General features: G+C 40.7%; 1 protein-coding gene across 1 annotated transcript in view; it reads right to left on the minus strand.

The window, feature by feature from the left end:
• Window positions 1–9078, minus strand: part of LOC111226904 (zonadhesin-like) — a 33315-nt gene extending 24237 nt beyond the window's left edge. Inside the window, exons 1-14 of the mRNA XM_022752213.1 lie at window positions 9075–9078; window positions 7149–7295; window positions 6743–7008; window positions 4306–4390; window positions 4050–4202; window positions 3530–3697; window positions 3334–3431; window positions 3163–3241; window positions 2391–3055; window positions 1836–1939; window positions 1143–1429; window positions 863–1056; window positions 592–733; window positions 76–320 (exon numbers count right to left, since the gene is read on the minus strand). Coding sequence (XP_022607934.1) covers window positions 76–320; window positions 592–733; window positions 863–1056; window positions 1143–1429; window positions 1836–1939; window positions 2391–3055; window positions 3163–3241; window positions 3334–3431; window positions 3530–3697; window positions 4050–4202; window positions 4306–4390; window positions 6743–7008; window positions 7149–7295; window positions 9075–9078 — 2637 coding nt within the window. The remainder of the gene's footprint in view (window positions 1–75; window positions 321–591; window positions 734–862; window positions 1057–1142; window positions 1430–1835; window positions 1940–2390; window positions 3056–3162; window positions 3242–3333; window positions 3432–3529; window positions 3698–4049; window positions 4203–4305; window positions 4391–6742; window positions 7009–7148; window positions 7296–9074) is intronic.
• Between the last annotated feature and the right edge of the window lie 2618 nt (window positions 9079–11696).

Raw genomic sequence — 11696 nt, forward strand, 5'->3', positions numbered from 1 at the left:
GCTTCCAGATATGACAATAGTGTGATTGTACCACCTACCACCCTGTTTAACTGTTTCCCTCCTCTCATTTCTTACCTGCACAGTGCCACCTTTGAGAATGGAGATTTTCACCTTGTGTACATACACATGTACGGCCTTCAAATAGGAGATAGTGGGCCTGTTATATCGATTTTCATTGTCGGCATGGACCTCAAAGTACGGCAGAGCTGTCTCATTGCAGGGTGCAGACATCAGATAGGTGCAGTTGCCCATGAAGTTGTACTTGCGTTTGTCAAAGGTGGTGTAGTGGGGATCACCGGATGCTATGCATGTGGATGTACCTGGAGGATTGACAAATGAGAAGCTTTATGTTAGCAGTTATGTTGTTAAAATATGTTTGGCAAGTAATTTCAAGATTAACAACGCCCAAAATAAATTAAAGTTTCAGTCTTATATCATGGTTAATTTGAAGCAGGATGTATTCCACTTTGGTTAGAATTGACAGTTACAGGACAATGGGTTAACTCTACAGCACAAAAAGAGAAGAATAACAAAGTCAAAGTGTTGCGATTATTGAATCACACCACTGGACAAGTTATGAGGCATTATTACCTTTAGGATAGCAGCCTGCAACGCCATTAACATCGCGACACTCTTCAGTGGGGTCACAGGAGTTATCAACACATTCCAAAGTGTAGTTCCCTGCACATCGACACAGCTTCGAGCAGCCGTCTCCAAAAATTATCTCACCAGGCTGAAACAAAATTCAACAAAGGATCAGTATTGGCAGTGTACAACCTTCTCGTAATTTACTGCTTTGCCATTACATTTTTTTTTTTCACCAAACAATTATGTACATGGTAACTTAACTAGAAAATCTAACCTCATAATAGTTATTCTTGTCATCCAGACAGCCGCATTTCTCCAGTGGCACACAGCGCCGTCCCTTAAAGACAAAGCCTGGTTTGCAGAAGCAGCCACTGATACACGAGCCAGAACAGTTGGTGGAGGGTTCCATACAGGTGGGGATACAAGCTGGACCACATTCTATATACTCTGCATCAGGAGGGCATGGGTCTGTACAGAGAAAATGAATGGGTTGATGAAAAATGAGGGAAAATAAATACATGAAGGAAAGAAATAAAGAATAGCATTATTGGAACCCTTTAATAAGGACATGTCATACTTGGTGGCTTTGAAGTTGGTTTGGGAGTTGTTGGTTTTGGTGTAGTTGGACGAGCAGTTGTTGGTTTTGCTGTAGTTGGTCCAGCTGTTGTTGGTTTTGGTGTAGTTGGTCCAGCAGTTGTTGGTTTTGCCGTTGTGGGTTTTGGTGTAGTTGGTCCAGCAGTTGTTGGTCCAGCAGTTGTTGGTTTTGCTGTAGTGGGTTTTGCTGTAGTCGGTCCAGCAGTTGTTGGTTTTGCCGTAGTTGGTCCAGCTGTTGTTGGTTTTGCTGTTGTTGGTTTTGGTGTAGTCGGTCCAGCAGTTGTTGGTTTTGCTGTTGTTGGTTTTGGTGTAGTTGGTCCAGCAGTTGTTGGTTTTGCTGTTGTTGGTTTTGGTGTAGTCGGTCCAGCAGTTGTTGGTTTTGGTGTAGTCGGTCCAGGAGTTGTTGGTTTTGGTGTAGTCGGTCCAGCAGTTGTTGGTTTTGCCGTAGTTGGTCCAGCAGTTGTTGGTTTTGGTGTAGTCGGTCCAGCAGTTGTTGGTTTTGCTGTAGTTGGTCCAGCTGTTGTTGGTTTTGCTGTAGTCGGTCCAGCAGTTGTTGGTTTTGGTGTAGTCGGTCCAGCAGTTGTTGGTTTTGCCGTAGTCGGTCCAGCAGTTGTTGGTTTTGGTGTAGTCGGTCCAGCAGTTGTTGGTTTTGCCGTTGTTTGTTCAGGGGTTGTTGGTTTTGCTGTTGTTGGTTTTGCTGTAGTTGGCCCAGCAGTTGTTGGTTTTGCCGTAGTTGGTCCAGCTGTTGTTGGTTTTGCTGTAGTTGGTCCAGCAGTTGTTGGTTTTGCCGTTGTGGGTTTTCCTGTAGTTGGTCCAGCAGTTGTTGGTCCAGCAGTTGTTGGTTTTGCCGTTGTGGGTTTTGGTGTAGTCGGTCCAGCAGTTGTTGGTTTTGCCGTTGTTGGTCCAGCAGTTGTTGGTTTTGGTGTAGTTGGTCCAGCAGTTGTTGGTTTTGCTGTAGTTGGTCCAGCAGTTGTTGGTTTTGCTGTAGTTGGTCCAGCAGTTGTTGGTTTTGCTGTAGTTGGTTTTGGTGTAGTTGGTCCAGCAGTTGTTGGTTTTGCTGTAGTTGGTCCAGCAGTTGTTGGTTTTGCTGTAGTTGGTCCAGCAGTTGTTGGTTTTGCTGTAGTTGGTTTTGGTGTAGTTGGTCCAGCAGTTGTTGGTTTTGCTGTAGTTGGTCCAGCAGTTGTTGGTTTTGCTGTAGTTGGTCCAGCAGTTGTTGGTTTTGCTGTAGTTGGTTTTGGTGTAGTTGGTCCAGCAGTTGTTGGTTTTGCTGTAGTTGGTCCAGCAGTTGTTGGTTTTGCTGTAGTTGGTCCAGCAGTTGTTGGTTTTGCTGTAGTTGGTTTTGGTGTAGTTGGTCCAGCAGTTGTTGGTTTTGCCGTTGTTGGTTTTGCTGTAGTTGGTCCAGCAGTTGTTGGTTTTGCCGTTGTGGGTTTTGCTGTAGTTGGTCCAGCAGTTGTTGGTCTTGCTGTAGTTGGTCCAGCAGTTGTTGGTTTTGCTGTTGTTGGTTTTGGTGTAGTTGGCCCAGCAGTTGTTGGTTTTGCCGTAGTTGGTCCAGCTGTTGTTGGTTTTGCTGTAGTTGGTCCAGCAGTTGTTGGTTTTGCCGTTGTGGGTTTTCCTGTAGTTGGTCCAGCAGTTGTTGGTCCAGCAGTTGTTGGTTTTGCCGTTGTGGGTTTTGGTGTAGTCGGTCCAGCAGTTGTTGGTTTTGGTGTAGTCGGTCCAGCAGTTGTTGGTTTTGGTGTAGTCGGTCCAGCAGTTGTTGGTTTTGCCGTTGTTGGTCCAGCAGTTGTTGGTTTTGGTGTAGTTGGTCCAGCAGTTGTTGGTTTTGCTGTAGTTGGTCCAGCAGTTGTTACTGGTGGTACAGGAGTTGTTGGCTGAGCTGTAAGTGAAAGATAAATAATTTGAAAACATCTGTCATTGTCAGAGCACATGTGTATTTGAGATGGTGACGATAGTAACTTCAATTCCCTCTGTTCAGTTTCTCACCTTTGCAGGCCATGATACACACAGCATCAACAGCGATATCTGTCTGAGGAGTTTCTCCAAAGGTACCCACAATCACAAACTGAAATACATGTAAGTTAGTAAGTAAGTTACTGTAAAGCTGTACGAACACACATAAATATACACAGAGACACACCAAGTTCTAGTATTTACCTGAGTAGCAGCAGTTCCAAGGTAGCGGACCTCTGCAGGCTTCCAGCCTTGACCCTGGTTCCCCTTGACAGTGAAGAGAGCAGGTCCAAGGCTTCCACCTGGTCAATACAGAAACAAATTCATGCAAAAACAGATATTTTCAGGTTGGCTTTGTTTCTGTCTGTCTATGCACATTACAATAAATGTAGAATTTTACCTGCGGTGATGGTGTGGACTCTGAGCTCCATTGTGGTGCTGGTGCCATACAGGTAGTAGTGGAAGGTGAGGTCCAAACATCCAGACGAGGGGGTTATTACAGGGCTTCTGATCTGAGAACTGACTCCAGGGACAGCTTCGTAAGCATCCAACAACATGTAGGCACCAACTACATGGTCAAAATAAGAAAATTTGTTATTTAGTAAAATAGAATAAACACTTGCTTGCTTGTTGATTTATTCTCTACACCACAATAATGTAACAAAATAAAACTTTTATTTTCTCAATACCTATTACTTTATTTTGATTTAGTTTTAGTATTCACTGGTTGGGTTATTGTTTCCATCTTTCCTTGACTGGCACAAGTGTTTCATAGAGGTCATCAAGGAATTAAAATAGGCTTCAGTGTCCCACTTAGTTTAAACAATTTTATTTTATAGACGTAGATGTAGTAGAATATTGCAAATTCAAGAAGAACAGTTATCTCTATACAGGCCTTTTGAAAAAGAAGAACCACTTACATCCAGGTTTGGAGAAGTCGTCATCAGGTCCAGTGCCTTCAGTGTCTGTTGGTCCAATCCACTGACTAAAGCCGAACACATCAGGGTTATCAGTTTGAGTCGTCCACCCGCACAGGTCGTCAAGAGTGTCAAAATCACAGCCAGAGACACAAGCTGTGGACAGAACCTTCAGTCAGTCATACAGCAATATTTGTTTGTGTGTGTGTTTCTGTGTGTGTGTGTGTGTGTGTGTGTGTGTGTGTGTATGTAAACTCACAGGGACATGCGCCTTCAGTGATGACAATGTTGTCCAAAGCTGAGTCACAGGAAGAAGTGAAGCCTCTCTGTGCCTCAAACACGATCTATAGACACAGAGAGAAAACATCAACACCCTGAAGCCGCTGTTCAGCTTTGCAGATGAATTTTCATGGAAAATTATCTCAGGTTACAGTGAGTTGTAGCTGAATTTACCTCAACTTTGGAGTTTTTATTTAGAAGACAATAAGTGCATTCCCAGCCTTCTTTTATCAGCAAATTAGCATTAACAAAAAAATATAGCTTTTGTTATATCATATAATATTGCTATTGTTTTTACGCTCGGCTGAGGTGGAAAAGACGGTGTATCAACAAAACAATGACAAAATACAACAGAGACTTAGGGGAATAAACCATGAAATATATGAAGCATGTGACTTCACTGGAGAGAAGTGGAGTGTAAACTGATGAGGAGACTGTAACTCTCCTCACATTAACACATGAAACCAACATAGATGTAAATTTCTACCATGTTTTCCTCACTGTTTTCGTTTGTTTAAGCTTTGACTGGAGCTCTTTTAATTATGTCATCTTGTTAGGACTGGAGAATTAACACCACCAAATCCTAATATCCATAAAACAATAGTGGATGGGAATGTGTTTATTTACATTGTCTTTTACTAGTTTTCTAGAAATTTGTTTAAAATTTTCACTAAAACTTGGATTTGACTATTATAGTCAAGAGTCCATCCTAACCCACTGAACCCTAACCATCCATAGGTGATAGTCCTGATGGCGTGTAAGGTTGTTTATGTCTGTGCTATGAAGACTTTAGACAACATACTGTAAGTCTGACTACTGAAGCCTCATATTAGATGGAGGAATATATTTTAGATAAATAAGGACTTTTTTAAGCCAGTTTAGCAGCTAGTTGTGTATATAGAAGTTACTTGTCTTATTTTTCCTAATACGCTAGGTGTAGGTCTAGCTGTAGTTATATCAATACTGCCATGATTATTGATAATGTATAATATTATTATCATGGTTTTGGAAAATGTTGACCTTTTGTAATGTGTTTATCTTTTGAAAAAAAAGTTAAAATACTGAAAAATAAATAAAGGATGATGGTGACTGGTCATGTGACCTATGTGTGTGTATTTATCACACTTGTGAATGCTCTTGTAATTTTACTGAGTGAACCTGACGAAGCCACAGGCGAAACACGTTGTTCGCTCTCAATAAAAGTCACAGTGAAATGATCTCAGTGTGTGGTGGTTAAGTTTGATTTTGACTTCAGTTGTTCCTGCAACCAACCAGGACCTGACCACTAATATTGGCCGTGCATGAGGAGTTTTGTTCTCTAAGGAATTTTTTTTGATTTGGGTGAAAGGACCCTTTAATGCATACTGAACCGATTCAAATATGCACTGTTCGAAGTGTCCTAACATGTGACATGTGCGATTGTGACAAAGTGTCAGTGCCATCAAAATCCAAACTGATGAGCAGAAACATTATGTAAATAAAACAGCCCAGGTTTATTGCTCAGGGTGTGACTGTGTGTTTTTGACTGTGTGATGAAGTAACAGTGTTACAATTGATCTGTCCTCAGGTTCATCTCCAACACCCTCTTGAAGCTTAGATTGTTTTACAGCTGCTATAAAAACAATATAAACTGTAAACTGTGAGGGTAAAAGGAGATAAGAGTAACTAAATAATCTGTGCAAGTTTGTGTGCACTGATTAGAAACTGATGAATAAGTCTGTTTTGTAGCAACACGTTCAGTGTCTTTCTCATGTCTCTATTGAGATCAGAGAGTTTAGAGCTAATGTAGCTCTCAAAACTTAAAACAAAAAAAATGTAATTTATATAGTGTACAGATTTTAAAAGATCAATTTTCAGTCTATTGTTATCATCCATGTTGAAAAATTGTTGGTACAATTAGTATTGTTGTGGGTTTCAGTTGAGATTTTTAATGACACAGTCTGAATTCTAAAGTGAATTGTGTATTAGTTTGGCATGACAGAGGATTTTCTTTACATTTCATAAGTTATGTCAATATTTTAATATTTGAATTTAATACAAGTGTCCGAAAGAAACAAATATGCACTTACGCATGAAAATTTCTACCTTGTTTCTCCAATTCAGACAAAAAAAAAGGTTAACTTTTCCAATGCAGTCACTGTCAAAGCAATGCAGGCTTGGGAAAATATTCCTCATGTCAGCACAATAGCAAACAGGTGAAAAGGACAAGTAATGTTTTAGTTTCAAGTGGCTGTCAGTGTGCAGGACTCTCGAGTTCATTTAGACTTGGTAAGTCTAAGAAGTTTGTCAAGATTTAACAGTGAATTCTGAATAAACACTTAAAATTTTTAATCAGTCAATCATCCCAGTTGCCTCTCTCAGCTTTACGTCCCTGTTTTTGATTGATAACGCAGCTACAGTGACCTGCTAACACTCACTGTGACGCTCTGACTGCTGGGTTTGGACACGGTGACGGAGCCCTTCAGCCAGGAGGGACTCTGGATTCCGGTCCTCTTCCAGACCTCTTCGTCTCCACTGGGCCTCTTAGCCAGAACCCTCAACACATTCTGATTATCTGAGCCGTACATGTAGTATCGAAACTGGACACAGATCTGAGAGGCCGACGATGAGAGGGCAGGGCTCAGCAGCCGAGCTTTCTGACCGTTAGCCACGTTATCACACTCATGGTAGATGTAGTATCCCTCTGCAGAGAGAATCAGAAGGACAGAGGATGTGTCTTTATCTTATCATACTAAATCTCTAAATTAACCTTAAATAACCTTGCCAATTAGGTAATTTTACAGAAATGAAATATTTAAAATAAACCATGCACTCAGGACTGACTTCCATCAGGGTAGTCTCCACTAGGGCCAGAGCCAGGTGTTGGGGTTGGACCTCTATGTCGGGTCCAGTCACTGTTGTCTGTGCTGTCCTGGCTGAACCTGCAGAATGGTTCACTGTTCTGGTTAAAGTCACAGGAGGTTAGCACTTCTGTTGGAGACACAGAAATACAACACAGTTAACTCAGTTAAGAGCAGCAATGTAATGTCAATTAACACCAAAACAATCTGTGGTTATTGTGATTTAAGTTTAGCTATTGGCAAAGATATTGTTTGCTCTTTTTTGTTTTGTTTTTTGTGAAGTGCTACATAAATAAACGTAACTATTTTCATCATTATTATTATAATTATTATTAAACGAACTAACTTTTTGTTATTGCTCAATGACCCAAAAGGTAAAACTCCTGGATTTCCGAGTGAAAACAAAGTGGGTGTCTATTATAAAAGCTAATATCAAACATGTAAAAGACTAACTAAACCCCCACGACGGCACAAAAGAGTATTAACATGAAAGAATTGACTCCGTATTGATGTCAAAATGTTAGTTAACCATCCATTGTGTCAATGCTCATGACTGAGCACAAGTGTTAGCTGACATTAGTTCATATGTACCATTCTCTATTGGTAATGAAATGATCTGCTAACGCTGGAAATAAAGAGGTGCGTTGTCAGCAAGCTAACATTAGCTAGCTAAACTGTAACTTGAGGTAAAGTTAGGAACTAGCTAACATTGGTGTTCATCTGTAGATACTTGACACTTGTCTAATTCAGGAACTCTGAAGGTAAGAAGGTAAGTGTATTAAACAAGCTAGATAGATAGCTTCTGGGAATTACATTTACCTACAGTGTCTCAATTTGCTTGAGCGACACACAGGTGCAGAGACGCCAGCCACTGACGGGAGTGAGGTACTGGTAGGCCTGACGAGAAGTTCAGCTAACTTCGAGGTAAAGAAATGGTATGGTCCACTTTAGGGGTGTATGAGATCGTAGTAAAAGATTCTTCCGGCATTAATGTATTCTTTAAAATTACAGGTAAGAAGGATATATAAATTGTTCAACCCCCCTATCACCCCCCCCACCTCTTTTTTTTTTTTTTTTTTTTTTGGGGGGGGGGGGGGTCTTAATCGGGGGTATCTCCCGTACTCCCCCAATCTCCCCCATAATTCGAACCCTGTCGAGGACAGTGTGGTAGAAGCAGTGGATCATATGCTGTACCACTGTCTTATCTCTGTGTGAGCATGCTTTATCAAATTTATATTTGTCTACCTTTTAACTTGTGTTGTAGTGTGTGAATGTGCAATAAAGATGCAAACAATAGATTGGATCATTGAGAACAACTTACCATCTTGTCTTTGTGTTTTGTGTAAACTGTAAAAAGATAAAAGGACAGGGAGAGATTCCAGTCAAAGTTCATTACAGTAAAGTACAAACGCCTCATGAGAAAATACACCAATATCTAAATATACAACAAGTGAATTATTTACTTTAGATACAGGAGACCCCTATGGTTGTATAAGCCGCAACATAATATAACAACATAAATGTGTCTGAAATATAAAGTGTAAATATATCCAAGCAAACAATTGGCAAATGCTGTAGGACGTGAATTCATCTCAGGTTTATGCATCTGTGAAGCAACAATCTGTGTGTGAGCAGTTTGTCACAAATCACCAGTTTACAAACTGAGGCTTCATACTATTTAACACTGACCCTGTAACCTGTCTCGAAAGTGTAAAAAGTGTAAAAAGATTTGCAGTGAGTTGATAATAGTGGGTCAGTAAGTACAATAAAGTCCCCTCACTATTATTTAAGGCATTCTATGCAACTCTATACATTGTTATTGGAATATAATAATTTACACAGATACCATAGCACTGCAGGCCAATAGTGAGGATTTTAAAAATGCTGAGGTGATGACCCCCCCTCGTACCCATGACCCCAGAATAATATTATTCAACTTCTTACATTATGTATTTATTTTACCATTCATTGTATTATATTTTTTATCATTGTTGGAGAGTGGACTCACCTGTGCTGTGCCTGTCCTGTTATGCAGCAACACATCCATAAGAGCAAAATTAGAGACTGTAACGTATCCATGGCTAACTGTGAGTTAGCAGCAGAGGAAGACAGAAGGGACAGAGTGGGGTCCTTTATATAGAGGACTAGGAAGGGTCAGGGGAGTGCTGTGTCATCCAAGTGGATGTGATGGGTGGGTGGTTGCTGTGGATGCTGAATTGCTGCCATACTTGAAGTTGCAAAATTTGTAAATGAGTAACTGTGAGTGATAGGGCCAGGGTGTGTTCTGTTTGGGTGTGGTTTATAGGTATGTATGGGAGCATATGTGTGTATGCGTGCCTTTTGACCTCTCAGCAGTTCACAGGGTGGGGATGCCCATCAAACACTATATTACAAATTAGATTTTGTACTGTAATAAACAGAATACGTCGATCACATGGACGCACCTTTTCAGCATGTGTTGTATATTGACGTGTGCGAGAAAAGAGATTGCCTCTCCTATGTTCACGTATTTATTGTTGAACATGTATTTTATTTGACCCTTCACCACCAGCTAATGGACAGTCAACTGTCAAAACAGTGGTACTGTTAACTATGGACAACAGACCAATACACATCACACTCAGCTGTGACGTGGTAACCATCATCCTCAAACTGTATTAGGGATTGTTAACTAGCTGCAACGTGGCAGTGGAAGTTTAAACGTTTTGGAGGACAGCTATTGGCTAATTTATGATCATTGCTTACACATGTTGTTTTATTATGTAACTTTATCACTGTAGGCGGAAATGCCTCCAAAAGCAAATTAGACATCAGGTACTTTTAAAGAAGCAATTAAGTGTTACAGCTGCGCTCAGCTAATGAGAATGTTCTATCATCAGTTTAAACATTTATCTTCTTTGAAACCAGTGGGAGAAATATTTGCTATTTACAGTAATTCCCCCCCTCCCCTCTGAGTGGATCATGAGCATCCTTAGAAACACAGGCAGGTGAGTTGTCAGCTCTCAGGTGAGCTCTGATGTCACATCTGCATATTAAAGAGACCGGAGGAGACTTAGATCCAAGTGCACATACACAACTTTTTATGTTACAAAAAATGTCTCCAACAAAGATAAAACCAAACCGGCGCCCATGGAAATGTGGACAAAACTGGAATTGAAACAACTATTTAAACACCACATGAAATAAAATATCTGAGGTTCACTGACCAGATTTTTCTGGAGGTCTTCCTCAGTGGATGCAGTTTTGTCAAAGATCTTCTTCTGTTGTATCGGGGGCCACCACAAGTAACCCACTGGTACTCCCTTTCTTAGCTGGACTGTCAGAACATCGAACCAGTCCTCGAGTCACAAGAGTCAGCTGCACATTCATGCTGCCAATCTCCTGTTCTACCACATCCCCAAAGGTGTTCTACTGGATTCAGGCCTGGAGACGGGGGGCGACACTCCCCACATTATCACGCCATCACACCAGCAGTTGACACAAGGCAGGTCGGCTCCATTATTATTGACGATTATTTATAATTATGATTATTTTCCTGCTCTCGTTATCAGTTATCAGAAAGAATCTATCGTTGTTCCAGCGGCTAAGATTCCATCACTGAAAGTGCTGAATGTCTATGATCCTGTGGCGCTCACTTCATTAGGTTTGAAAGGTTTTGAATGAATCATGAAGAAGAGCTCACTGGCTATGACACAGCGCGTAATTGACCCACTACAATTGGCCTATGACGGGGGTGGAGGATGCCACAGCGACATTAATGAATCTGGTTGTTGGGCATATTGACAGAACACTCTTAAAAATGTTTTGTTCATATTTTTTCTAGTGAATTTGAACTTTTGCAGTGATCTGTTGCCTTGGGAACCTCAGCAGGGTATAAAAATAAGCTGGGAAATATTTAATATTGTTCAACATTGCCAAAAGATCATTGGCACTAACTTGAATGATCTCAGCCATGTTTATGAAGTCGCTCAGAGGGCAAAGGTCATTTTTGGCAGACCCTCATCATCCTCTCCATGCAGAGTTTTGACTCCTGCCATCAGGGAGGAGATATTTCAGATCATTTATCCCGTCAGCTGTTTGGGTTTTAAACAAGTTGCTGGCCTAGTTGTCATCACAGTTAACAAATACTTACTGCAACTTATAATGCTGACATCTACTGTACGTTACTTATATTTATGTCTCTATAGTATTTAATGTGTATATGTTGTCTTGACAACTGTTGGAAACCAAATTGCGCCTCTGGGACTATAAAGACTTTCTAATCTAATCTTTTTTTTTTTCCATTCTTCATGGGAGGGGTTAGGGTTCAGTAAGTGGAGTGGAGGTCTCTCGGTGGAAAAGAAAAAAAAAAAGAATTAAATGACTATTTAATAAAAGAAATTGTTCATAATATGATTCTCTGATTTTTAAAAGAAGTCTCCACACTTTTTGATCAGCTCATCCACACAAGGGAGGGAACAGAGGACGTAGTTACATAATCATTTTCCCTCCACCTACGACAGTCACACCTAGACACACTAACCTTAGCAAC

The sequence above is a fragment of the Seriola dumerili genome, unplaced genomic scaffold (genome assembly GCF_002260705.1).
Source record: "Seriola dumerili isolate Sdu_G_001 unplaced genomic scaffold, Sdu_1.0 BDQW01000167.1, whole genome shotgun sequence".
Lineage (NCBI taxonomy): Eukaryota > Metazoa > Chordata > Actinopteri > Carangiformes > Carangidae > Seriola > Seriola dumerili.